The 27,892-nt window shown below is 56.1% G+C and overlaps 1 protein-coding gene and 1 long non-coding RNA gene across 3 annotated transcripts in view; both read left to right on the forward strand.

Annotated features, from left to right (window-relative positions):
* The first annotated feature begins 1,095 nt into the window (after positions 1-1,095).
* USP22 (ubiquitin specific peptidase 22) overlaps positions 1,096-27,892 on the forward strand; it is a 37,339-nt gene continuing 10,542 nt past the window's right edge. The window contains exons 1-6 of one of the 2 annotated variants that reach the window (XM_051839773.2): positions 1,096-1,493; positions 15,279-15,411; positions 23,080-23,193; positions 23,968-24,069; positions 24,493-24,662; positions 27,207-27,354. In XM_051839773.2, coding sequence (XP_051695733.1) covers positions 1,323-1,493; positions 15,279-15,411; positions 23,080-23,193; positions 23,968-24,069; positions 24,493-24,662; positions 27,207-27,354 — 838 coding nt within the window. In that variant the 5' untranslated portion in view covers positions 1,096-1,322. The remainder of the gene's footprint in view (positions 1,494-15,278; positions 15,412-23,079; positions 23,194-23,967; positions 24,070-24,492; positions 24,663-27,206; positions 27,355-27,892) is intronic. The other variant, XM_051839774.2, reaches the window with a different exon arrangement.
* On the forward strand, positions 15,418-21,700 carry LOC127488984 (uncharacterized). Its single transcript, XR_011383805.1, has 2 exons — positions 15,418-21,440; positions 21,567-21,700. It is a non-coding gene; the product is annotated as an uncharacterized lncRNA (long non-coding RNA).

Raw genomic sequence — 27,892 nt, forward strand, 5'->3', positions numbered from 1 at the left:
AGACCCAGTTCATTGTGCTGCAGGCCGGCACAGCAACGGATGGAAGACCTCTCTCTCTCTCCCTCTGTATGCCACCTTTCAATCAAATAAAAAAAAAAAAATTAGTCATGTGTAGGGCTGCTGCTCCACTTCAGATCCAGCTCCCTACGAATGCGCCTGGAAGGCAGCAGGTGATGGCCCAAGTACCTGGACCCCTGGCACCCACGTGGGAGACCCAATGGAGTTTCAGGCTCCTGGCCTCAGGCCCAGCCCCAGCCACCGCATTCATTTGGGGAGTGAACCCGCAGAGCGAAGATCTCTCTTTCTGTCTCTCCCTCCCTCTCAGTAACTCTACCTTGGAAATAAATAATAAAAAATCTTTATAAAAAATGTCACATGCATTTTTATGTGAGATACAAAGTGGGGTCTTTATGAACCCGCTGTGTGGTTTGGATGTTGCTAAAGCTTTGCTGCAAAAAACCCAGCTTTCCCTAAATTCACAATCAGGTGATGTTTTTTAAGGACGGGGTTGGGGGGGAACGCAATCGCACCCGCTGTTTCCGTAAAAACACGAGCTGGGGGGGGGGTCGTTCAAAACGGGGTGCACAGCTGCTGGCTGGGGCTACCGCAGGCTCCGGTTCGGGGGTTGGGGGCTGCCGGCAGGCCGCGCCAGGCACAGAAGGGGTCGCCACCACCGCTTCCCGCTCCGCACCGCCCCCAGCCCGACACCCCGCCTCTATGCGGCAAAGCTCAGGCCGGTGCAAACCGGTTCAGTCCCTTGACTGACGTCCCGCACCGCCCAACCTGCAGCACGCCCCCGCCTCCCCACGTCTCGCTGAGAAGCCGGGAACGTCGATTAGCCCGCACCCCCTCCAGGAGGCGGCCCGGAGCCTGACTGACTGTCCTCGCTGCCTATGACGACAGCCCCGGGCTGGCCTCCGACCAATGGCATGGGCTCCCGGGAGGGGCTTCCTGCTGGCTCCGCCCCTCTCCGCCGGCTTCGTCTGCGGGAAGGGAAGGCGTGGAGGGGGTGGGGCCTGGCGCCGGCGCGCGTCTGCGCAGTACAGCGCCAGCCGCCTGGCCGCCAGTGACGTAATCTCCGCCCGCGGCCGGGAGCCCCGCCCCGCCCCGCCCTCCGCGGACCGGGAGAGCGCAGCGCGGGCGGCGCCTGCGTCCGCCGCCTCCCTCGGCGCTCGCGCAGCCGGGTCTTTGTCTGCCCGCGCCGCGACCGCCGCGCTTTGTTCCCCGCGCCCGGGCAGTCCCGCGCCGCGCTGGCGTCGTCCTCGCCCCCATCGCCGCCGCCGCCGCCGCCGCCCCCCGCGCGCGGCCGGGCCTTGCCCCCCATGGTGTCGCGGCCCGAGCCCGAGGGCGAGGCCATGGACGCCGAGCTGGCGGTGGCGCCGCCGGGCTGCTCGCACCTGGGCAGCTTCAAGGTGGACAACTGGAAGCAGAACCTGCGCGCCATCTACCAGTGCTTCGTGTGGAGCGGCACCGCCGAGGCCCGCAAGCGCAAGGTGCGCCCGGAGGCGGCCCGCGAGCCGTCTCCCCTCAGCGCCCGGAGGCGGCGGGTGCGCGCGCGGGGTCGGCGGGCGCCGTCCGGGGGCGCGGGGGGCCTGGAAACCTCCGGGCCGGCGCGCGCGCCCGCGGGAGGGGGAGGGGTCCCGTGCGTCCCCGGCCCCTCCCCTCTGCCCGAGCTGCGCGCGCAGGGCGGGGCCGGGGGCCGGGCCGCCCGGAGCCCGGGACTGCCGAGACCCCTTTTGCAGGGGGCTTGGCGAGAGCGGGGTGTGCGCGCAGGTGCAGCGGGGCGGCTTGGGGAGGTGTGGGGAGAGCCGGCGCCCGCCCGGGCGTCACGGTGGAGGAGGCGGTGCCCGGTGCGGTGTTACCGTGCTGCGGGGTGTGCGCGCAGGTGCGGCGGGGCGGCTTGGGGAGGTGTGGGGAGAGCCGGCGCCCGCCCGGGCGTCAAGGTGGAGGAGGCGGTGCCTGGTGCGGTGTTCCTGTGCGCTTCCACGTGCGCGGGAAATCTGGAAACGGTGTTGCTCTTTCTGCTGCTTTCACGCCCCGCTTGCTACCATGTAGCGCCGTGCTGCGGGTTGCGCTCTGGCTGGGGTTGCGGGGCGCCGGGGTGCTGGCGCTCACCTTGGATTCACGCTGGGATGAGCTGGAGTCGGAGGGGGAACCGATGCTATAAGGAGCAGGGTGCGATGCTTGCCACCGGAGGTGTGCGCCCTACAAACTCAGGGTCTGGTGGAAGTGGGCGTACGGGCAAGGCTGGGCTCTCTGGCCTGGATTCAGACGCGTGGCGTAGGCGGCGCCTGCCCCCCTCCTCTCTTTTGCTGGCGGAGCTTGAGGAAATGCGAGGAGTCGGGTTGAAGCTGTTGCTCGCCTGGCCTGCTTTTTTTGGCTGTCTTCATTTCTGATGGCTCACTTTGGACGCTGCAGGGCGGCGGCGGCGGTGGCTCGCTGGCCCGGGTTTGGGCCCCGGGCGTCCCGCAGCTGCTGTTCTGCCTACCCGTGCGCGATCAGGGGTGCGCAAGCCCCTCTTGGGTTTGTCTCCGATCTGGGGAGTCACTTTGTGTCCTGGCCAGGCGTTTGTAGTACTCTCTAGGGGGCGCCAAGGAAGAGAGAGGGTTGGGGAAGCGGTTCAGCCTGGTGCTGAGCGCGTGGATCTGGAAGGTTTGCAGGCACGGGTTTCGTTTTCTTTTTCTTTTTGAAAGATGTATTTATCTGAGGGGCAGAGAGAGAGAGAGAGGGGGGTCTTCCATCCGCTGGTTCACTCCCTAAATGGCCACAACGACCAGAGCTGTGCCAATCCAAAGCCAGGAGCCAGGAGCTGTTGCGGGTCTCCCACGGGGGTGCGGGGTCCCGGGACCCGGGCCATCTTCTGCTACTTTCCCAGCTGCATTAGCAGGGAGCTGGATTGGAAGTGGAGCAACCACGACTCCAACCAGCGTCCATGTGGGATGCCGGCACTGCAGGCTGTGGACTGGCTAGGCCACAGCGCTGACCCCACATGCTTAGTTTTCCTAATGGAAACTTCACTGTGAAAGAAAATCTTCAACTCAAGTTGTCCTGTTTGTAAACAAACCCGGGTACCTTTGAGGTTGGCACCTGAGCACGATTTAACTACAGAAAGGAGACCCTAGTTGCAGCTTTCTCATCTAGGGAGAGGCGGGTTGCAGTTTCTGTAATCCAACTTTGGGTTTTTTGGGCAGAACAGGATCAGAGGTGTAACTCACTGCCCCTGCTAGCCTTCAGAGCTAGCGCAGATGCCTGCCACTGAAGGTAAACCTGTTCCGTGGTTCAGCCTCTACGGTATCTGAAAATAAGGCAACCGTCTTAGTCCCTCAGCGTTGGCATGGGAAGATATAGACTGGCAGGAGCTCAGGAGCCTAACAGTTCAGCTGGTTGTTACAACTTACTACAGTCCATATTACGTTTTGAAAACACCCACACTGTGGGGCAAAGTGTTTTTGAAGATTTATTACAGAGAGAGGGAGAAACACATAGAAAGAGAAAAATCTTGCATCTTCTAGTTCTCTCCCCAGATGGCCACAATGGACCAGGGCAGGACCAGGCCAGAGCCAGGAGCCTCTTCCGGGTCTCCCACATGGGTGCAGGGGCCCAGGAACTTGGGCCATCTTCTACTGCTTTCCCAAGCACATTAGCAGGGGGCTGGATTGGAAGTGAAGTGGTGTAGCCAAGACTCGAACTGGTGCCCATATGGGATGCCAGCACTCCAGGCGGTGGCTTTACCCGCTATGCCTCCACGCTGGGCCCTTCCAGTAATGTTTTCTAAATAAACATTCCTTTCTCTGACTCTCAAATTTTATAGCACTCCTCCTCAACACAGCCGGTTTTGTAGTTCTGGTAAATTAAGTACTTTTATAAAACACGATTTGCTGCTGCTGAACAAGTGTGGTGGTCAAGACTGGTTCCATCTGGGAGGCGTGGCCATTGGAGCCTGATTCGGGCATTTGGGTGAAAACTCTTAGGGACCATTTTGATTTGGGAAAAGGGCTGGAGAGGAAGGAGAATGATCTTACTGAGTGGCTTCTGTTTTTGTTTTCTACGTTTGCCGTCTTAATGAAGAAAGTCTGGGGTTAGGTGCCTTTTGGCATAAGGAGATGGCTGTATTCCTTCCAGCTCTGACCTAGCTGGGAGTTGCTGGGCCCCCCACCCCCCAGGAACGGAGCAGGTGTGACGTAACAGGACAGCCTGGTGATCCCCTTACAGAAGGGTCATCTCAAGCAAGACTTCCTGTGGTCTTACCTGGAGGAGCCGTGAGGGCCCAGGGGTCGCTATGTCCTGAGCTCTAGGGCTGTGGCACGGGCCGATGCTTGCTGTGTGGAATGGGAGATCCGCTCAGAGGGAAAATGGCCTTTGTGTCTGTCTTGGGTCAGGGGCACTTGGGGCGCGTTTCCAGGAACAGGCAGCCAGCGTGGTCAGTGCTGTCGGCACTCTGGGGTCTGAGATCTTGTCTTCTCTCCTACGCATACGCTTGGAGCAGCAGTGGCCTGGGGAACAGTAGGATAGGCCATGGCATCTGTGTGTGTTCCCAGTTGTACCAGTGATGGGGGCTGGGGATGTGGGGAGGGCACTGCTGACAGCTCTTTCTGGTCTTAATCATATTTTCATTTTTGGGGTTTCTTTTCCTTTCTTTTGTTTTACTCGCTTTCCTGCTCTGGCCTTTTTTCTTGTTGTCATTTAAGATTTATTTATTTGAAAGAACTACAGAGAAATGGGGGAGACAGAGAGAGAGGTCTTCCATAAGCTGGTTCACTCCCCAGATGACCACAACAGCCAGTGGGTGCAGGGGCCCAAGCACTTGGCCATCTTCCGCTGCTTTCCCAGGTGCATTAGCAGGGAGCTGGATTGAAAGTGGAGCAGCGGGGACTTGAACCAGCGCCCATATGGGATGCCAGCCTCACAGGCTGCAGCCTTACCCGCTATGCTCTGATGCCATCCCTGTTTTGTTTTGTTTTTAAATAGACTTCTCTCTTTTAAATTTTGTTTCTTTGAGGAATTCACTTCTTACTTCATTGGGGAATGGGGGTCTTTCAAATATTGCAAAAATTGTACTATTCATGGGAAGTAGGGGACAGGCCATTCCAGCTAACAGGTCTATCCAAAAACATAAGCATGTTTCTTTTTTTAATTGAAGTTTTTATTGGGGGATCGTTGTAGATTGACATGCTGGTTTGAGCCTGTGTATGGTGACATCTTGCAAAACTGTAGTGTGGTATTATAGCCAGAATAGGACACCTGTGTAGTTGTCATTATTTGCGTGTGTGTGTGTGTGTGTATTTAGTTCTGTGCATATGAAAGCACTTTTCTCTTAGGACAGTTTTACACTGACAGAAAAGTTAGTGCACTGCCAGTGTTACACCTCAGTGCCACCACCCCAACTTCCCTGATGGCCAGCATGCCAAAGGTCACAACAAAAGTCACAACTCACAGTCATATTGATACATTTTTTAAAGATTTATTTATTTAAAAGTCAGAGTTACACAGAGAGAGAAGGAGAGGCAGAAAGAAAGAGAGGTCTTCTATCTGCTGGTTTACTCTCCAGTTGGCCACAATAGCCGGAGCTGCGCTGACTCAAAGCCAGGAGCTTCTTCTGGGTCTTCCATGCAGGTGCAGGGGCCCAAGGACTTGGGCCATCTTCCACTGCTTCCCCAGGCCACAGCAGAGAGCTGGATTGGAAGAGGAGCAGCCAGGACTAGAACCAGCATCTATATGGGATGCTGGCACCGCAGGCAGTGGTTTTACCTGCTACCCTGCAGTGGCTTTACCTGCTATGCCACAGCACTGGCCCCTAAAGGTTTATTTATTTAATTGAAAGAGTTAAAGACAGAGGAAGAGACAGAGAGACTGATAGACAGATCTTCTATACATGATTCAATCCCCAAATGGCTACAACAGCCAGCACTGGGCCAGGCTGAAGCCAGAAGCTTCCTCCCTCCCACGTGGATGCAGGGACCCAAGTACTTGAGCCATCTTCCATTGTTTCCCAGGCACATTAGCAGGGAGCTGAATCGGAAATGGAGCAGCTGGGATTGGAACTAGCGCCCGTGTGGGATGCTGGCACTGCAGGCTGCAGCTTTACCAGCCACGCCACAGCACTGGCCTTGAAATTTTGATACTTAGGGTTATAACCCAGCGGTGCGTCCTCTCTTTCCTTGCTCGGATTGTTCGTGCTTCAGCCATCGGGAGCTCTCCTGGTTGGTGCCTGTGTGCCCTTGACATACTCACATCAGCTGGCTGTTTTGAGCCCTTCCTTGCTTTCCGGCCTAGGTGTGTAGTCCTTGAAGGATCCCGGGTTCCTGTTCCTGGAGCGTGCAGTTGGAGACCAAGATCTAGGCACTGGGTGTGGTGACATTTCAGCCCCCTCAGGGACAGAGCTGAGAAATGGGTGAATGTATCCTAACCTGTGCACACCCAGGTTTGTTATACGTGGGGTCTTCAAAAAGTTCATGGAGAATATGTTTGGAAAAAATTGCATGGATTTCAGATTGGTTGACATTAAAATATGCAACATGAAAATGTATACCAAACTTGATTTTTTTCCATTTTTTGGCACCAAAATAAGCTTCATTTTCTGTTTATTTATTTTATTTGAAAGGCAGAGCAGCAGAGGGAGATCCGATGCAAGCCTGGGTATCTTAGTTTTTACCCCAGCTTCCTGCCTCACACAGAGGAGGGAATTCTCAGTGCTCCACACAGAGCACCCATTACAGTGGCCAGAGGGTTGCCCATGAGAGAGAGAGCTAGCTGTGCCTCTACGTGTGGCCCATGGCGAAGAGAGCTCGACTCCCTCTGTTCTCTGCCTCTTTTATGAGGCAGGGGTTGGGGGTCTGATGGGACAGGTGCACCCTGGGAAGGTGGGCGAATCAAGCTGACAGTTAAAGAGGTAGAGTTAGGGCTGGCATTGTGGCGTAGCAGGTTAAGCCGCCATCTGCAGCGCTGGCATCCCATATGGGCACCAGTTTGGGTCCCAGCTGCTCCACTTCTGGTCCGGCTCTTATCTATGGCCTGGGAAAGCATCGGAAGATGGCCCAAGTCCCTGGACTCCTGCACCTGTGTGGGAGACCTGGAAGAAGCTCCTGGCTTCAGCCTGGCCCAGCCCAGTTGTTTTGGCCATTTGGGGAATGAACCAGCAGATGGAAGATCTCTCTCCCTCTTTCTAACTCTTTTCAAATAATAAATAAGTCTTTAAAGAGATAGGGTTATGTTGCAGGGCTGCAAGAATTCCAGCTCACCAAAGCTTTAACTAACTGCCTGTGTCAGAGACATGCCTCCTGGAGCTCCCATTCACTTCCCTAATGCCTGCAACGGCTGGGGCTGGGGCTGGGCCAGGGTGAAGCAGGAGCCCAGAACTTTATCTTGCTCTCCTGTGTGCATGGCAGGGACCCAAGCACCTGAGCCATTACCTGCTGCCTCCCAGGGTGGGCTTTAACAGGCAGCCGCATTGGAAGCGAGTGGAGAGTGAGACCCAGGCATTCTTACAAGTCTGCAGGCCTCAGGTGCTGAGTGGAACGCCTGCCCTGACTTCATTTAATTCCATTTTCCACAAACTTTTTGAGGTACCCTCCTGTGTCCATCCAGCTTTCTTTAAGCTGTGTGTGGGTTCCTAAATGGGATCTCCCCAAGTCCACCAGTGTGGCACAGACCGTTCTGGCTGTCCCCGTAGGCCTTTTCTTGGAGAGAGAGGGACTTGGCTCCCCCTACACCTGTGCACTGCACAGGCATGCAGGTGTTACCTGGACCACCTGAGAACAGTACTTGGGCATCATCAACGTGCCTTTGCTCTCGGCCTGCTCATCTCCCAGCTCCTCAGCTACCTCGCCCCTGTCACCCCTAGCGCCCCGACCCTCTCAGCGGTCACAGCTCTGCACAGGTTAAGGTTTGCTGTCAGTGCTGTGAAATGCGGGGGATCCTGACAGATGCTCCCAGCAGCGCGGTGCTAGCAGAACAGTTTCACTGCCCCGAGAGACCAGGTGCCCATCACCCCTGAGCCCTGGGTAGCCCCTGGCAGCTGCTGCTCCGTTCTCTATCTCCGTGGGCTTGCCTGAGCCAGGATCTCGTGGAGTTGGGTTCCTGTGGTCCCCAGCTGCAAGATTGATTGACATCTCTCTGTCTGTCTCTCTCGCATACGCACACACACTTATCTCTCCCCCACTCTGTAACTCTGCTTGTCAAATAAATACAATCTGTTTTAAAAAGATTGTTTTAGCTCTGAGAGTCAGAGACACAGGTCTGGCTTAGGAGGTTTCTGAGGCTGGGGGGTTTAGTTTTTCAGAAAATGTTCTAACTTAGCTCTTTCTGGCGGCGCAGGGGTGTGTGTGTGTGTGTGTGTGTGTGTGTAGAAAGTGGGACTTTTATGCCTGTCCCTTCACGTGCATCAGAGCTCACGGTGGGAGGCAAGCAGGCGGAGCTCTGGAGAGGGTGGTAGGAACCGCCTCCCTGGAGGGTGCGGTCTCACTGGATCCGCAGTGGTTGGGTCGTGGGCAAGTGCGTAGGGTGCCTCGGCTCTCAGGCTGCCGCGACATGCCTGCCCGCCTTGCACGTTGCACTCGGAACTCCCTGCTCTGAGTCAGCCACACGTTTTCAATTTGGAGGGCTGTGCGCCTCCTGCCGCCTCCCCTCCCTTCTCGGAAGAAGCCGCGCGTGAAGAAGGAGATGACAGAGGCTGGGATACACAAAGGGAATTCCTAAACATTGGAGCTGAAAGGCTGGGCTGCGGGCATGTTCTGTGCACACTGTGACAGATCCCTGCCGCGTGCCGGTCCCGCTTCTGCCACAGGGTTTACTTGCGGGCGCCTGAATCTACTTGAATTCATTCAGAGGAGAAAGAGCGTTTTGACTGTTTTTATTTATTTTTCTTTTGAAGATTTATTTATTTATTCGAAAGTCAGGTTACACAGGGGAGAGAGAGAGAGGTCTTCTATCCGATGGTTCACTCCCCAGTTGGCCGCAATGGCTGGAACAGTGCCGATCCGAAGCCAGGAGCCAGGAGCTTCTTCCAGGTCTCCCACGTGGGTGCAGGGGCCCAAGGACTTGGGCCATCTTTCACTGCTTTTGGAAGAGTTACAGAGAGAGAGAGAGAGAGAGAGAGAGACAGAGAGATCTTCCATCCAATGGTTCACTCCCCAGATAGCCGCAACAGCTAGGAGCCTGGAGCCTCTTCCCAGTCTCCCATGTGGGTGCAGGGGCCCAAGGACTTGGGCTATCTTCCACTGCTTTCTCAGGCTATAGCAGAGAGCTGGACAGGAAGTAGAGCAGCCGGTTCTCGAACTGGCGCCCATATGGGATGCCGGCGCTTCAGGCCAGGGCGTTAACCCCTTGCGCCACAGTGCCGGCCCCCGGTATAAACATTTATTACTTTTTAAAAAAAATTTGAAAGGTGGGCCGGCGCCACGGCTCACTAGGCTAATCCTCCGCCTTGTGGCGCCAGCACACCGGGTTCTAGTCCCGGTCGGGACGCCGGATTCTGTCCCGGTTGCCCCTCTTCCAGGCCAGCTCTCTGCTGTGGCCAGGGAGTGCAGTGGAGGATGGCCCAAGTGCTTGGGCCCTGCACCCCATGGGAGACCAGGAGAAGCACCTGGCTCCTGGCATCTGATCAGCGCGGTGCACCGGCCGCAGCGCGCCGGCCACACAGCCATTGGAGGGTGAACCAATGGCAAAGGAAGACCTTTCTCTCTCTCACTGTCCACTCTGCCTGTCAATAAATAAATAAATAAATAAAATAAAGACACTAACTGGACTTTAAAAAAAAAAATTGAAAGGCAGAGTTGAGGTAGGTTCTTTCAAAAGGAAAGTTAGAAATCTGGTGCTATGATGCAGCGATTAAAGCCAGCACCTGCAGTGCCTGCATCCCATATGAGCGCTGGTTTGAGACCCAGCTGCCCCACTTCCAGTATATCTCTTTGCTAATGTGCCTGGGAAAGCCACAGAAGATGACCCAAGTGCTTGGGCCCCCTGCACTCACTTGGGAGACCCAGAAGAAGCTCCTGGCTTTGGTCTGGCCCAGCCCCATCCTTTGCAGCCATTTGGGGAGTGAACAAGCAGAGGGAAGATTCTCTCTCTCTCTCTCTCTCTCTAACTCTGCTTTTCAAAAAAGTAAATCTTTAAAAAAAAGAAAAAAAAAGGAAAGTTAAGGGCCCTCCAAGGACAACACAGAAAAAGAACAATATGGCATAATCAGTACCTGTGTGCACATGCATAACCTTATAACAACCTATAGTAACCCTGTAGCCTTAAATACCCAATGGGAGCGTCCGTAACCAGGTAAGGGAGACAGAGAAGCTAAGATTGTATGTAAGGCAATGCCCTGCTTTGTTTGGGGCTCAGTCTTTGAATGTTATTCACTGGGCCCTTGTGGACAGACATAAACAGTGCTTCTGATATTGAAATGTGACCCCTTAAAATATATTGGAATGGGGCCCCTTAAAGTTCCCCAGACGACCCACCTGGGGTGCCACACGTTATCGAAATTTGGGGTACCATACAATATCACCATATGCTTATTAATAAATCCCCAATACTAATAAGCCCAAGTGGGTTCTTGCCTAATATTTAGAGAAGAATTCTGAATGCCGGCACAGATGAACGAGGCAGCGTGGTACATTTTAAGCTTTTATTTAGTGTGAAAGATGCATGGGCGAGTGAAGGCTTTGGTTCAGTCTAAGGAGAAGGGACAATCTGGAAGTTAGGGTAGAGTCCATACCAAGCAGAGAGCAGGCCAAAAACCATGTGCAGCAAGCGCCTTGAGCTGCTGTCCACCACTTATCACCAGCAGGCAAGCAGAGCCTTTTGGGATGCACCTCGCCTTTTACATATTTCTCACAGGGGAGTGGTTACATGGTCTAGTGGGCAAGTGTGCACTCAGGTATGGTCAGGTAGGGCGTGATGTCACACGGGAGCGTGGCGAAGGCGTGGTCTTCCAGCTCACAAACCTAATCAGTTTTAGCCTGTATGCCTGTCTACTTCACTTCCTGCTATGAGCCTCCTTGTCTCTCTGTCCAAGAACCCCACAATGGCCTGGGCCGGGGCAGGCTGAAGTCAGGGGCTTCTTCCGGGTCTCCCGTGTGGGTGCAGGGGCCCAAGGACTTAGGCCATCTCCCACTGCTTTTCCAGACCACAGCAGAGAGCTGATCGGAAGTGAAGCAGCTGGGACTCGAACCCACATGGGATGCTGGTGTCATAGGCGGCGGCTTAACCCACCATGTCTGTGCGAGAAGATTGTGGTTAATATAGAAGTCATGGCAGGGGCTGCAGGAGCGAGCGGTTACTTGCAGGAACGCGCCTGGGAGTGTGGAGAAGCGTTTTGCCCTGTAGACCCGGGCATGTTGCTGTGGCCTTGACAGGAGGCTGTCAGAGCAAGACCAGTAAAGGACCAGGCTTTGCCACTGTCCGCGAAGCCTGTCCCATGACAGAAGCTGCTGGCCAGGAAGCTCTCTGCTGTGTGAGACCTGGGCCCCTCTGTGGGGTCCATTTCAGCACCGAGGATTCTCCCAGCACGGACCCCTGCCCCTGCGTCTTGGGGGTTTGCCTTCTGACTTAGGAAGTCAGTGGTTTGCAGTGAGAACCACGGCTAAGGTGCATCCCGTGTTGGTGTCCCTGTGGACACCAACAAGTGTGACAAGTGACCACAGGGTATTTTTTTTTTTTTTTTTTGGACAGGCAGAGTGGACAATGAGAGAGAGAGAGACAGAGAGAAAGGTCTTCCTTTTTGCCGTTGGTTCACCCTCCAATGGCCGGCGCACTACGGCTGGTGCATTGCGCTGATCCGAAGCCAGGAGCCAGGTGCTCCTCCTGGTCTCCCATGGAGTGCAGGGCCCAAGCGTTTGGGCCATCCTCCTCTGCACTCCTGGGCCACAGCAGAGAGCTGGCCTGGAAGAGGGGCAACCGGGACAGAATCCGGCACCCCAACCGGGACTAGAACCCGGTGTGCCGGCGCCGCAAGGCGGAGGATTAGCCTAGTGAGCCGCGGTGCCGGCCCACAGGATGTATTCTGTGCAGCTCTGAGGCCAGGCATCTCCCAGCTTGGAGCAGCCAGCACTTGAACTGGCGCTCAGATATGCAATGTGCGTGTCCCAGACAGGGGCTTAGCCCACCACATGACAATGTCAGCCACTGATCCTGGCCTTTTCCGGGAGCTGGAAGACTTGCAGACCACGTGCAGGCCCTGCCGCCACCCTCCTTGGGTCTTCCATCTGGGCCTGATCTCTCAAGGACCCCTGTGGTGGCAGTCGGGGGCCCTGACTTCATGACACAGTTAGTTGTTCCCAGACAGGGCAGTGTTTACAAGTTCTGCCTTTGTGTAGACACCGTGGGCACAGGTGTCAGTGCTACATGGTCAGTCCCAAGGATCTTGTGGCGTCCAAGGTTAGTGACTCTGCTTCCCGGAGGGAGGTCAGTTGCCATGGCAAATGAACGCAGGACCCAAAACTGTGTGCCGTGCGGTGCTTAAGGAAAACGAAACCTCAACATTCCGCACCTCGGTTGCACCGGCCTTGTCCTAGGATGCGGCTCTTCCATTGACTGGTTCACTTCCCAAATATAGGCAGTGCCTGGGCTGGGCCAGGCTGAAGCTGGGAGCCTGATCTCCATCCAGGTCTCCCATGTGGCTGCAGGGTCCCACTGCCTTCCTAGGTGCGTTAGCAGGGAGCTGTATTGGGAGTGGAGCAGCCAGGATTGGAGCTAGCACAGGTGGCTTAACCCACTGCACCACGACACATCACCCCCTCTGTTTTCAGTGTCTTGAAATCTAGGAGTGGAATTGTGGGGCTGTGGAGTGTTTATTCTATTTCTTTTCTTTTTTTAAAAAAAATATTTATTTATTTTGAGAGACAGTAACAGAGAGAGGGAGAGGCAGAGAGAGAGAGAGAGATCTTCCATTTGCTGATTCACTCCCTTAATGGCTGTGGAAGCTGGAGCTGCGCCGATCCGGAGCCAGGAGCCAGGAGCCAGGAGCCAGGAGCTTTCTCCCAGTCTCCCATGTGGGTGCAGGGGCCCAAGGACTTGGGCATCTTCTACTGCTTTCCCAGGCCACAGAGCTGGTTTGGAAGTGGAGCAGCCAGGACTCGAACCAGCACCCATGTAGGATGCTGGCACCATACGCAGAGGCTTTAGCCGATTGTCCCACAGTGCCAGACCCTATTCTGTTTCACAGTGGTTTTGAAAAGAAGCAATGTTGAAATCAGTGTCCTCCACCCTCATCTAGATTTGGTGGGTTTTAGATTCTGCCCCCGGTCTGTGAGCCATGTGCCTTTCTCCAGAGCCAGCTGACGGAGGGCTGCGGTTGCCCCGAGGACACTTCCATGGAACCACAGCTCACGCCCCACGCTCAGGGCTCAGCTTAATACAGCAGTGCCGTCTGCCGTGTCGTCTGCCTATTTTATTTTTTTTTTTGGATGCAAAATCTTTTTTTTTTTAACTTTTATTTAATGAATATAGATTTCCAAAGTACAGCTTATGGACTACATTGGCTCCCCCCACCCCAGTCTGTCTATTTTTAATCTTTTTTTTTTTCTTTTTAGAGATGTATTTGTTAATTTGAAAGGTAGAGTTGGGAGGGAGGGAGGGTCTTCCATCCGCTGGTTCACTCCCCAAATGGCAGCAATGGCTGGAGCTGGAGCTGGGTTAGGTTGAAGCCAGGAGCCTCTCCTGGGTCTCCCACGTAGGTGCAGGGGCCCAAGGACTTCGGCCATCCTCCTCTGCACATTACTAGGGAGCTGGATCTGAAGTAAAGCAGCCACTTGAAGTGGCACCCACATGGGATGCTGGCACTGCAGGAAGAGGCTTAACAAGCTATGCCACGGTGCCACTGGGCCAGATTGCAGCCAGGATCCAGGAAATCAGCCCAGGTTTCCCACGTGAGTGGAGGGACCTAGTCCTTGAGCTGTTGATTGCTGCTCTCCAGTGTGTGCTTTGGTGCAGGCTGGATCGGAAGCACAGTAGCCAGGGTGAAGTCCAGGAGCACTGGGGAGGGAACGCAGGCATCGCAGGCAGTGTCCGAGCTGCACCAGATGCCCGCCCCCTGTTCCCCTCTGTGCTGAGACGACACTCGGTGTGCGATGCTTCAGCGTGTTCGTCCCTTGGTGGGTACGTGGGCTGCTTCAGTGCTTTGACTGCCAGGAACGACCCCCTGTGTGAACCCAGTGACTGTCGCATCCATTGGTGATCTGGCCTGATCAGATGTTCCTGGGAAGACTAAGGAAGGTTTTGAGCCAGCGTTGCGGCGTGGCGGGTTAAGCTGCAGCTTGCGGCACCAGTGTTCTGTCTCAGCGCTGGTTTGAGTCCCGGGTGCTCTTCTGGTCCAGTTCCCTGCTCAGCGCCTGGGAAAGCAGCAGCTGGTGACCCTTGTGTTTAGACCCCTTCCACCCACGAACGAGACCTGGATGGAGTTCCAGGTTCCTGGCGGCTATTTGGAGAGTTAACCAGCTGATGGAAGATATCTCTCTTACTGTCTGTGTGTGTCACTCTTCCAAATAAATGAATCTTTTTTTTTCTAAAGACTTATTTTTTTATTTATTTGAAAGGCAGAGTTAAAAGGAGAAAGAGAAAACTCTTCTATCTGCTGGTTCATCCCCAAAATGGCCTCAGTGGCTGGGGGTGGGCCAGGATGAAACCAGAAACCAGGAGCTTCTGCCAAGTCTCCCACATGGGTGCAGGGCCCAAGCACTCGGGCCATCTTCCACTGCCTTCCCAGGCCATTAGCAGGGAGCTGGATCAGATGTGGAGCAACCGGGACTTGAACCAGTGCCCATGTGGGATGCAGGTGCTGCAGGCTGAGGCTTTACCCACTACGTCACAGCGCTGGCCCATAAATCTTTCTGTAAAATGAATGTCTGAATAGTTGTGTCATTCCTACTATATTTATTAGAGGGCTTCCTTGTGTGTGCGCACATGCCTGGAACTGCTGTCAGCGTGGACTCCGGGTTTTATTGAGTATAAATAGCTCATTCTTCTGAGAGTCACCTGGGGACGTCCTGCCCCGCGTCCTTACCCTGTGGTGCTGAGCCTGCCTTGTCCTTGGGGGTCTGAGCATGGAAGGCGGCTGTCCTGTGCCCATCTCCCTTTCTGCAGCCTGGATTATCCCAGCGGGGGCGCTGCTGCCCGCATCCAGAGCACCCTGGCATGAGCTGCTGTGTTGCAGGGGGCGACCGCAGGCCAGAGGCACCCTGTGAGCTCTCAGGGGCCAGGCATGGGCACTGGAAACAGCCCAGCGGCTTGGGGCTTCTTGGTTGGGCGTCTCCTGTCACGTCGCTTGCTAGTTCTCTTTCTCTGCGTTGCAGGCCAAGTCCTGTGTCTGTCACGTGTGCGGCGTCCACCTGAACAGGCTGCACTCCTGCCTCTACTGCGTCTTCTTCGGCTGCTTCACCAAGAAGCACATCCACGAGCACGCCAAATCCAAGCGGCACAACCTGGGTGAGCGCCTCCCGCCGCGGGGCTGGCTTTGCAGTTCACGCTTCCCGACGCGCACCCCTCCTCTGACCCCACAGGACTCGTGCAGGAGCAGGCGTCCAGCCAGCTGGCTTGTCACGATTCCCAGCCTGAGAGAGAACAAGGCAGGGGGGTGTCTTCCAGCCATGGGCTCCCTCCCCAAATGACCACAACACCTGGAGTTGAGCCAAGTCAAAGCCAGGAGCCGGGAACTCCTCCTGGGTCTCCCATGCGGGTGCAGCAGCCCAAGCACTTGGGCCATCTTCCGCTGCTTTCCCAGGTACATTAGCAGGGAGCTGCCTTGGAAGTGGCCCTGTAACATGAGATGCATCCACATTGCAGCTTAACCCACTGGCCCAAATCTATCTCACATACTTAAAAATTCCAACCAGGGGCCGGTGCCGCGGCTCACTAGGCTGATCCTCCGCCTGTGGCGCTGGTACCCGGGTTCTAGTCCCGGTTGGGGTGCCGGATTCTGTCCCGGTTGCTCCTCTTCCAGTCCAGCTCTCTGCTGTGGCCTGGGAAGGCAGTGGAGGATGGCCCAAGTGCTTGGGCCCCTGCACGCGCATGGGAGACCAGGAAGAAGCACCTGGCTCCTGGCTTCGGGTCGGCACAGCACGCTAGCCGTAGGGGCCATTTGGGGGGTGAACCAACAGAAGGAAGACCTTTCTCTCTGTCTCTCTCTAACTGCCTGTCAAAAAAAAAAAAAAAATTCCAACCAGTCCTACTTTCTGGAAGTCACATAAGATAAAACTAAGCTTTGCTCTTGGTTTTGTTCTCTGATGGGTCGTTAAATATTTTCCCAGCAGAGCAGCCTTTTTAAATGCTTGGGGGCTTTCTGAGGGTCTCCCTTCGGAACAGCACCGGCAGATACGAGCCAGGGACAGCTGCTCTGGGGGATGCTCATGTGATCCCAGCAACTCCAGGGGGAGAGATTTTTTTTTTCATGTCTTTTTTTTTTTTTTTTTCCCTAAAGTTCTGTAAGCTTGCTCTCCCTAGAAGTTCTGGCTGGAAACAATATTAGGCAAGGTTGTGTATTAATCCCAGTTACTTAAAGCTGTACATACAGTAAAGACTAAATCCCAGGGTTTTCTTTTACTGTTTTTAAAAAATTTTATTTAGAGGCCGGCACTGTGGCGTAGCGGGTAAAGCCACTGTCTGCAGTGCCAGCAGTCCATATGGGCGCCAGTTCGGGTCCTGGCTGTTCCACTTCTGATCCAGCTCTCTGCTCTGGCCTGGGAAAGCAGCAGAGGATGGGCCAAGTGCTTGGGCCCCTGCACCCGCACGGGAGACCTGCAAGAAGTTCCTGGCTCCTGACTTTGGATCAGCATAGCTCTGGCTGTTACAGCCAATTAGGAAGTGAACCAGCAGATGGAAGACCTCACTCTCTTTCTCTCTCTCTGTTTCTGCCTCTCCTTCTCTCTCTGTGTAATTCTTTTAAATTTATTTACATAAATTTTATTTATTTACAAGGCTGAGCAATGGGGGGAGTGGGAAGGAGAGATCTTCCATCCGCGGGTTCACTCCCCACATGGTTGCAACAGCCAGGGCTGGGCCAGGCTGAAGCCAGGAGCTCCATCTGGGTCTCCCATGTGGGTGCAGGAGCCCAAGCACCTGGGCCCTCGTCCACTGTTTTCCCAGCCACATTAGCAGGGAGCTGGATCAGAAGCAGAGCCGCTGGAACTCAGACTGGATGGGAGCATCGCAAGCAGACGCTCCACCCGCTACGTGTCGGTGCCGGCTGCCAGTGCCGGCCTCTTAGGTTGATGAATTACAGGGGAGGCACCCCAGGGGCAGTGATGGCGTCCTGTGCTTTCCACCCTGTGTGGCTGTTTCCTGTCTCGTCTGGCAGTCCAATCCACTCTCGGGCCTGGGCTGCCACTTGGCGTGCTGGAACGGCCACAGCAGGTGGGCTGTGGATTGGGACTTAGCGTTATCTGCAGCTTCTCACTGCTGCCCACAGCCGTGTACAGAAACCACGGCGGAAGGTGTGCTGTGTGCCAACTCTGACAGCCCTGTTGGTCAGCAGTGCCTTTGCTTTTGCCGGAATGAGCAGGTGCCTATGACGTTTGCTTTAAGAAAGCAGAAGCCTGGGGCTGGCATTGTGGCGTGGCAGGTTAAGCTGTGGCCAGCGTCCCTCATGGGCGCCGGTTCCAGTCCCGGCTGCTCCGCTTCAGATCCAACTCCCTGCTGCTAGTGCACCTAGGAAAGCAGAAGATGGCCCAGGTGCTTGGACCCTTGCTCCCACGTGGGAGACCCGGAGGAAGCTCCTGGCTCCTGGCTCCAGCCTGGCCCTGCCCCAGCTGCTGCAGCCATGTGGGGAGTGAACCAGTGGATGGAAGATTGCTCCCTCTCTCTAACTGCCTTTCAAATAAATAAATAAATCTTTAACAATTAAAAAAAAAGCAGAAGCCTGAACTGGGAAGCAGGAGCAGCTCTCTGCTGTGATGGAGTTCCTCTGGAAGACTGTGTGTGGGGGTGGGGTGTGTGTATGAGTAAAACTGTCTGTGTAGGGCTGTGTGTGTGGCTGTGTAGGTGTAGGGGTGTGTAGGTATGTGTATGTACAGGGGTAGATGTAGGTATAAAGATGAGTTTGTAGGTGTGTGTGTACAAGGGTATGTTTAGGGGTGTGTGTGCGTACAGGGGTGCGTGTAGGTTTAAGAGTGTATGTAGGGATGTATGGGTGTAGGGGCATGTGTGTAGGTCTAGGGGGCATGTCTGTGAGTGTGTAGGGATGTGTGAAAGTGTAGGTATAGGTGTGTGAGTGCGTTCTAGGGTGTGTGTAGGTATAGGGGTGTGTGTAGGTATAGGGTTGTGATAAGGGTATGTGGGGGTATAATTGTGTGTAGGGATATGTGGGTGTGTGTAGGTATGGGGGTGTGTCTGTAGGGGTGCATAGGGATGTGTGAAAGTATGTGTGGGTGTGTAGATGTAAGGGTGTGTAGGTATAGGTATGTGTGTGTAGGTATAGGTGTGTGTGTATAGGGGTGGGTGTAGGTGTAGGGGTGTGTATGTGTACAAGGGTGTGTGTAAGTATAGGTGTAGGGTGTGTGTGTAGTATAGGGGTATGTAGGTATAGGTGTAGTATAGGTGTGCATAGGTGTAGGGGTGTGTGTGTAGGTATGGGTGTGTGTGTGTAGGTATGGGTGTGTGTGTATGTGTAGGTATGGTGTGCATTGGTATAGTGGTGTGTGTGTAGGTATAGATGTGTGTTAGGTATAGGGGTGTGTGTGTAGGTATAGGTGTGCATAGGTATAGGGGTGTGTGTGTAGGTATAGGTGTGCATAGGTATAGGGGTGTGTGTGTAGATATAGGGGTGCATAGGTATAGGGGTGTGTGTGTGGGTATAGGGGTGTGTGTAGGTATGGGTGTGTGTGTGTAGGTATGGTGTGCATTGGTGTAGTGGTGTGTGTGTAGGTATAGATGTGTGTTAGGTATAGGTATGTGTGTGTAGGTATAGATGTGTGTTAGGTATAGGTATATGTATGTAGGTATAGATGTATGTGTGTAGGTATGGGGGTGTGTGTGTGTAGGTATAGATGTGTGTTAGGCATAGGTGTGTGTGTGTAGGTATAGATGTATGTGTAGGTATGGGTGTGTGTGTAGGTATGGTGTACATTGGTATAGCGGTGTGTGTGTAGGTATAGATGTGTGTAGGTATAGATGTATGTGTGTAGGTATGGGTGTGTGTGTGTAGGTATAGATGTGTGTTAGGCATAGGTATGGGTGTGTGTGTGTAGGTATGGGTGTGTGTGTGTAGGTATGGGGGTGTGTGTGTAGGTATGGGGGTGTGTTAGGCATAGGTATATGTGTGTAGGTATAGATGTGTGTGTGTAGGTATGGTGTGCATTAGTATAGCGGTGTGTGTAGCTATAGATGTGTGTTAGGTATATGTGTGTAGGTATAGATGTATGTGTGTAGGTATGGGTGTGTGTGTGTAGGTATGGTGTGCATTGGTATAGCGGTGTGTGTGTAGGTATAGATGTGTGTTAGGTATAGGTATGTGTGTGTAGGTATGGGTGTGTGTGTGTGTAGGTATGGTATGCATTGGTATAGCGGTGTGTGTGTAGGTATAGATGTGTGTGTGTGTGTAGGTATCGGTTGGGATCATGGTTGCTTGTCTGTTAGGATGCGTGCACACTCGGGAACACGGCAGTGCCTGCTCCTTGTGTTCCGTGCTCCCTCGGTGGGGTCATCCTTGTCCCCTCTTGTGTTTTATTGAGGAACAATTTTCCCTTTCACTTCAGAACCACTTTATAGGATGAAATAGATACTGAATCTGAAATCTGTTTATTTTGGTAATTTTCCCTTACTGGTCTTTGTGAGGAAGAGCAAGCTCAGTGTAGATTTAATTATGTTTTTGAAAGTTAGAGTTGTAGAGAGGGAAAGAGAGAGAGGATCTTCCACCTGCTGGTTCACTCCCCAGATGGCCGTAACGGTCGGTGCTGGGCCAGACTGGAGCCAGGAGCTTCATCCAGGCCTCAAATGTGGGTGCTGGGCCCAGACACATCTGCTGCTGCTTTCCCTCAGGGAGCTGGATTGGAAGTGGAGCAGCTGGGACACAGCCTATGTGGGTGGGATGCCAGTTTTGCAGGCAGTGGCTTTACCTGCTATGCCACCACGCTGGCCCCGATTGTGTATTGGTTGTTTTTGGTATTTTTAAAAATTTATTTTATTTATTTGAAAGAGCCACAGAGAGGAGAGAGAAAGGGAGAGACCCTCCATCCACTGGTTCACTCCCCAAATGGCCAAAACCACCAGGGCCTGGCCAGGCGGAAGCCAGGAGGCTCCTCCTGGTCCCCCACGTGGGTGCAGGGGCCCAAACACCTGGGCCATCTTCCACTGCTATCCCAGGCCATTAGCAGGGAGCTGGACTGGAAGTGGAGCAGCCGGGACCCAGACTGGTGCCCACGTGTTTCTGTGCCCGTCATCCTGCTGGGTTGACTGGTTTTCCTGTGCCCGTCATCCTGCTGAGTTGACTGTTTTCCTGTGCCCATCATCCTGCTGAGTTGACTGGTTTTCCTGTGTCCCGTCATCCTGCTGGGTTGACTGGTTTTCGTGTGTCCCGTCAACCTGTTGTTTGATTGGTTTTCCTGTGCCCCATCATCCTGCTATTTGATTGGTTTTCCTGTGTTCCGGGAATGAATCCTGTCGGGCCTTAGGGTGCTTGAAGGTGCTGCTGACTCCATTGCTGGTGTTTTGGGGACTGCTGGCTCTGTGTTTGTGGGGGGCGGGGGCATTAGCTGTGGGGTTCCTGTGGTGTCTCTCTGCCTCTGTCCTCACAGGCTGGGGTAGGCAGTGCCTGGCTGACTGCTCTTGGTGGTCAGGAGTCGTGGGTGCAGCCACATGGCTCTGGGGTCCCGACGCTGACCGAGTCCCCCTGTGTCTCAGTGGGGTGGCTGGCTGGGGTAGGCTGTGGGTTTCAGGGGTCTTTCTCGTGCAGGCTCCTGGTGTGCAGCCGCTCGGGGTGTCCTCGCGCAGGCCTTGTTGTTTTGGTAAAGGTCTCATTGCTAATTCTAGTGGTCTGTGTCTCCCCGTCCGCCCAGCTAAATGCCAGCGCTGTTGGTCCTCTGAAACCTCTTGGCTCCGGCGGTTTTTCCCGGTTGGTTTTCTCTGCTCTGTGTCACGTGTTTCCACTCTGATGGTTATTTCCTTCCCTCCGCGAGCTTTGGAGGTAGTTGACTTTTTTTTTTTTTTTAAAGATTTATGCTTTTATTTATCTGAAAGGCAGAGTTACAGAGAGTGGGAGATCTTCCATCCGCTGGTTCACTCCCTGAATGGCCACAATGGCCAGGGCTGGGCCAGGAACCAGGAGCTTCCTCCAGGTCTCCCACGCGGGTGCAGGGACCCAAGCACTTGGGCCATCTTCTACTGCTATCCCAGGCCACAGCAGGGAGCTGGATGGGAAGAGGAGCAGCCGGGACCCGACTAGGCACCCACACGGGATGCCGGCATCGCAGGTGGCAGCTGTACCTACTGCACCACAGCGACCCCTTGTTTTCATTTGTCTCAAGGTATTTTCTTCCCTCTGACTTCTTACTTGACTCACTGGTGAGCACTTGTGTTCAAACTCCACGTGTTTACCAGTTTTCCAGCTTTTTTTTTTTTTTTTTTTCTTCTGGCTCCATCCTCACGAGCAGAAGTCGGTTCTTTGCTCCTCTCCCACGGCTGCCAAGGGAACGTCCGCCAGTTCCCCGAGAGCTCATCAGGGATGGATAAGGCGCAGCCTGGGACACCTGCATCCTGTGTCAGGCGCCTGGGTTCAAGTCCCAGCTCTGCTTCTAATCCCAGCTTCCTGCTCACGTGTCCCCAGAGAGACAGGTGGAGGTGGCTCAAGGAGTTGGTCCCTGCTGTCCAGGATGGACCTGGATTGGGTTCCCAGCTCTCTGTTTAGGTCTGGCCCCGGCCGTTGCACATACTTATCTTTTCCAGTAAAATGGATGGAGAAGGACTCTGTGCCTTCCAGAGCTGGAGCTCTGACTGTCCGCTGTACACGGGGGCGCCTCTCGCTGCTGGCCCTGCTTCCCTGAAGAACCCTCACCTGAGCCGCAGGCTTGTCTCCAGCGCAGGTTCTCTTCGCCGTCCGCCTGCCGGGGGCCGCGCACAGGGCGCCTGGTGGAGCTCGGGACAGCCACAGGCGTTTGTTGGACCTTGTCAGTGGCTCGAGGCGGGTGGAAGCCCTGGGATCCTTGGGTTGCTCTTTGTAGAGTTTAAATGGCAATGCTTAGCTGCTTTTACAGGCCCGTCAGCGATATGGGCTGTTAACAACTGGAGCCGCGCAGTAAAGTGAAGCCAATTTTTTTTTTTTTTTTTTGACAGGCAGAGTGAACAGTGAGAGAGAGAGAGAGAGAGAAAGGTCTTCCTTTGCCGTTGGTTCACCCTCCAATGGCCGCCGCGGCCGGCGCGCTGCAGCCAGCACACTGCGCTGATCCGATGGCAGGAGCCAGGTGCTTCTCCTGGTCTCCCATGGGGTGCAGGGCCCAAGGACTTGGGCCATCCTCCACTGCACTCCTTGGCCACAGCAGAGAGCTGGCCTGGAAGAGGGGCAACTGGGACAGAATCCGGCACCCCTACCAGGACTAGAACGCGGTGTGCCGGCGCCTGAGATGGAGGATTAGCCTAGTGAGCCGCGGCGCCAGCCTGTGAAGCCGATTTTTAAAAGGAAACCTGTTTGTCGGGAGAGGCTGAGAGGGGGCGCACATCACTGGTCAGGGGCTAGAGGGACAGCAGGTGTTCTGAAGCGGCGCTTCCACCTGCTGCATGGACCCCCGACACCCTGCCCCCCACATCTGATACTGCCTGGAGGGGCCCAATTCCCCTTCCCCCTTTATTTTTTTTGGATTGTTGAGAGAGTGCCTGTTTTCCAGGTGCTCAGAGGCCTGGATCTTCCCTGTCTCTGGAATAATTAAGAGCCCAGGCATCAGTCCTGTTGCAGGAAGTTGAGGTTATGAGACTAGAAAGGATCTTACCTCGGAGAGTAGCAAAGAGCTTCCAGCACCCTAAGTAGCCATAACCATGGTAACCGTGCGTTAGGGACGGAGCGAAGGTCTCCTCCCCGCCCAGCCCTCACCTGCCCGGGGATTGGTGTCTGGTCCCGGGGATGGGGAAGTGGCGCAGACGGCCGTGCTGAACCCCCTCGCCGCTCTCTCCTAGCCATCGACCTCATGTATGGTGGCATCTACTGCTTCCTGTGCCAGGACTACATCTACGACAAGGACATGGAGGTCATTGCCAAGGAGGAGCAGCGGAAAGCCTGGAAGATGCAAGGTTTGCTGTCGCCTGGGCTGCCCTGCCCCGGGGATGCTGCGCGCCCCAGGGTCCCCTCGTGCCTGGCAAGGGCAGAGCTCTTGGAGAAATGAGGGCAAGCCGGGGACCCCCACTCACCCACTGCTTACCAAGGGAGACCGTGGTGATGGCTGCCTCCTGTCCAGGGCTGTCCTGGAGAGCCGTCTCCTGGGCGCGTAGCTCCGTCCTTTCCCTCTCAGAAACCCTGTGACGTCCTCAGTGAGTGCGGGTCAGTTACTGGTTTTGTTCGGAACGCTGAGACAGTCGGCTGGAGAGCCTGGCTGCCGGCCACAGAAGCGGCAGTTCTGTGCCTGATCTTGGCACGCGCCCGCGAGGAGCACCTGCTCGCGGTCTGGGCGGCCTGGCCCGGCACAGGGGGGCGTCCAGGTCACAGGTGTCCCTCTGTGCTGAGCTCCAGCCACGTCACTGGGAGCACACGCGTGCTCATCTGACTGACAGGTGTCCAGAGGCCCCCACCTCTTGTTTTTTAATTTTTAAGTTAGTTTATTTTTATTTGAAAGGCAGAGAGGAAGAGCTAGTTCTGCCCGCATCCCCACAACAGCCGGGGGCCGGGCCAGGCCGAAGCCGGAGCCTGGAACTCCATGCAGGCCTCCGAGGACTTGGGCCGTTGCCCGCCGTCCCGGGAGCTGGGTGGGATGCAGAGACGGGGCTCCGACGTGGGCCAGGCGCCTGCCCCCGCCGGTGAGCTCCTGAGTGTGTGTGTGTTCGAGCCCCGGCTCCGTCTGCCTCCGCCAGGGGTCGGGGAGAAGTTTTCCACCTGGGAGCCGACCAAACGGGAGCTGGAGCTGCTGAAGCACAACCCGAAGCGGAGGAAGATCACGTCCAACTGCACCATAGGTGGGCGCGGGCCCCCTCCTCCTGTTCCTACGGAAGAGGGGTTCGAGGAATTCTGCCCCGACGTGGGGCGGCGGGGCGGCCCTCGGCGCAGTGCCTGGAGAAGCGGAGAAGCGGAGAAGCCTGACTGCCGCCGCCATTGTTCTCTTGCTTCCTGAATGGGTGGGTGAAGGAAGGTGGGGACTCCTGCAGGTGGGTGCAGCCTCAGCACCGCCCCCTCTGCCGTGGGTGGGCGGGGTTCAGATGCAGCCCCGCCCCTCCACGGTGGGTGGGTGGCATGTCGCCCCTTCTGCCATGGGTGGGCGGAGCTCTGCCACGACCCCGCCCCCTCTGCCGTGGATGGGCAGTCCTGCCGCAGCCCCGCCCCTCCGCCACGGGTGGGCGGAGCCGCGCGCAGGCAGTGACCCCCGTGTGGCCTCCGTGCAGGTCTGCGGGGGCTGATCAACCTGGGCAACACCTGCTTCATGAACTGCATCGTGCAGGCCCTGACCCACACGCCGCTGCTGCGCGACTTCTTCCTGTCCGACAGGCACCGCTGCGAGATGCAGAGCCCCAGCTCCTGCCTGGTCTGTGAGATGTCCTCGCTCTTCCAGGAGGTGAGTGCCGCCGACGGGCCCCCTCTGAGCTGGGGCAGCGCCCTTGTGCACGGCGTGCAGTTTCCGAGGGAGAAGCTGGGAAGGAGGCATTGGGCAGGGGGCGGCTTGTGAGGGCCTGGCCGGGACTCTGCTCTCACCCTTCTCCCTTGTCGGCCGTTCCGTGTCCCAGGGAGGCGTGGCCACGTGCACATGGCCGTCTTCCTATGGGGGCTGCCTTGGAGCCTCTGCCCTGCCCGGCAGGCTCCGCCGCTTGATCTGCTGGCTGCTGCATTGGGGGTGCCTCACCGAAGGTCGGAGCCGCACAGCTCCAGACGCGCTTTGGCAGGGTTCTCAGAGCCCAAGTCACCCGGCTGGTACCTGCCCGGCAGATTCCTGGAGGAGTCCAGGACCGTTGGGGGCATGCACACCCAGCTGGGGTTGGACAGAGCATCCGGCCTGCAAAGCTGAGGTCACCTCCTGCCGGGCCCCTTCTGGAGCAGTCTGGCCAGCCTCTGGGCTGATCTGTCCCCTTGCCACACACCTGCACTAAGCCCATGACTGCTGGGCCTGGAGCCGTGAGCAGACTGACAGGTAGAGAGCAGGACACAGCTGGAAATCAGCTGAGGTTGTGGTGGCACTAGTTTGTTTGTTTGTTTGTTTTAATTTTATTTTATTTGAAAGGCAGAGTTAGGGAGAGAGAGATCTGATTCACTCCCCAAGTGACCACAATGGCCGAGCTGTGCCAGGCCCGAAGACAGGAGCCAGGAGCCTCCTCCACATCTCCCCCATGAGTGGCAGGGGATTTGGTCCATCCTCTGCTGCTTTTCCAGGCACATGAGCAGGGAGCTGGATCGGAAGTGGAGCAGCTGGGACTCGAATTGGCGGCCACGTGAGATGCCAGCACTGCAGGCGGGCGGCTTGACCTGCTTCGCCATGATGCTGGCCCATGTTGCTGGTTCTGCCAGGGTTGCTGTGCTGGTGCTTAACACAAATGCCGCCGTGCCAGTGGGAGTCTCCAGGAAGCCCATGCAGTGGTTAAGCTGCTGTTTGGGGGCGCCTGAATCCCGTATTGCAAGGCCTGGGTGCCAGCCCCACTGCATCTCCCAGTGTCCTGCTAATGTGCTTCCTGGGAGGTGGCAGGTGATGGCTCAGAGGGGTGGGCCCCTGCCACTCACGTGGGAGACCGGGATTGAGTTCCCGACCCCTGGTCTCAGCCTGACCCAAACCTGGCCATTGAAATGAACCAGCAGATAGGAACTGTCTGCCTCTTTTTTTTTTTTTAAGATTTTATTTATTTAGTTGAAAGGTAGTTACATCTTCCATCCTCTGGTTCACTCCCCAAATGAGCCCTGCTACGACAGGCAGGGCTCAGTCAGGCTGAAGCCAGGAGCCAGGAACCAGTGCTCATAAGGGATACCAGCCTCACAGGCAGTGGCTTAACCTGCTATGCCACAGTGCCGGCCTCTCCATGAACTTGGGCACTTTCCTGGGCGTGTTAGCAGGGAGCTGGATCAGAAGTGGAGCAGCCGGGACTCGAACCGGTGCCCATGTAGCATGCTGGTGCCTCAGGCGGCAGTTAACCCACTGTGCCACAGCACTGGCCCCTGTCTTGTTGTTTGTTGAACTCAAGTCTATCACAGTATAGTGGATGTCAGTGCAGTTTGCCTTTCAATGCATAGATCATGAATTTGGACAAATGGGTGGTCGTGTAACTCCTGCCACACGCAAGACAGCAAACGGGGCTGGCGCTGTGGCGTAGCGGGTAAAGCCGAGCATTTTTCTTAGCTGCCTCTGACCGGGCTGAGGAGCCTCCGGCCAGCCTCACCTGTGGGGAGGGTGAGGAGTAAGTCCCAGCTCTGGTCGGAGCTGTGGCTCCGGCTGTGCGCTGAGCGCTGGATTCTGATTTAGAAAGAGGATGTCCCCCGGGGCGAGGGGGAGCGCACCTGCTGCTAGAGCCGTGCGCTTGCTGTTTACAAAAGGGGGCTTTCGGAACCCTCGCCCCGCGGTGTGAGGTCTTGGTGGCTCCCCCTGCGTGAGCTCAGGTGGCCGTGCCTGGAGGACCCCTCTCTGTCGCTGGGGCAGAGGCCCTCTGCCGTGTTCGTGGAGAGGCGTGGCCTTCCTCGTGTGCGTTTCTGCCCTGGCATTCTGCGTGGGTGTTTGTTCAATGGCCAGTGCAACGGTGGCACATTGCGCGTCGGCAGCTCAGAGAAGTTCCGAGTCAGCCCAGCACTTGCAGAGCGAGTGGCGGCGTCCCAGCGGCGCAGTGAATTCTCCTCCCCCGCAGCTGAGGCGTGGGCGCATGTGTCCCGTGGAGCTGTCCTCGGCCTCTGTGGTGTCACGGGCACAGACCCCAGCCGGCCCCTCTCTCCCCACGCCCACACTGTGCCACTGCATCGGTAAACCATCCACACGCCTAGTGCGCCAGGGGGTGGGTGCATGTGTCCTGGGCCAATGAGTCCCTTTGGGACTAGCGGGCCAAGCACGTGCCCCTGGATTACCTCTGGTCAGACGAGCCCCGGGCCACTCCCGGCAGCCCCACAAGTGTCCCCTCTTCTCTCTGAGCAGTTTTACTCGGGGCACCGGTCCCCACACATCCCGTACAAGCTGCTGCACCTGGTGTGGACGCACGCGCGGCACCTGGCTGGCTATGAGCAGCAGGACGCGCACGAGTTCCTCATCGCCGCCCTGGACGTCCTGCACCGGCACTGCAAAGGTGGGCGGGGGGGGGGGGGGAGGAGCAGGGGGAGCAGTGAGGGTGCAGCGGGGGAGGAGGTGGGGGTTGCCCCGCCGGATTCCTGCTGTGCCAGGCACAGTTGTGATGTTTGCCAGTAAGGCGCAGGCTGCGATTCCCCCCAGCCGTCTCGATGCTGGCCTCTGACCCCCACGTCCTATTGCAAGCAGTATCCCCCAAGCCCTCCAGCCCTCCCTGGCCCCGTGGCCGGTTCTTCTTGGTCCCAGCCGGGGGCTTCTGGTGTAAAACCGATTCTCTGGGATCTTTTTTTGGAACTCTGCTTCTCCCGCCACGTGGCCTCCAGGTGGGGCGCCCTCATGAGGGCAGGTTTCCAGACGAACACCTCCTGGCAGGGGTGGGGGAGTATGGCTGAGCCACTTGAGCCACACTGGGCCTCTGCCTGCCCTTCTCCCCGTGGAAGTCCCCGTCTGGAGGGTCCCCACGTGGGTGGGGGTGGGGCTCTAACCGAGGAGGTCTTGGGGACTCACCCTGTGGGGGAAGCTGCTCGCCGTGGGCTCCG

This window comes from Oryctolagus cuniculus, chromosome 17 (genome assembly GCF_964237555.1).
Source record: "Oryctolagus cuniculus chromosome 17, mOryCun1.1, whole genome shotgun sequence".
In the NCBI taxonomy this organism is placed as follows: domain Eukaryota; kingdom Metazoa; phylum Chordata; class Mammalia; order Lagomorpha; family Leporidae; genus Oryctolagus; species Oryctolagus cuniculus.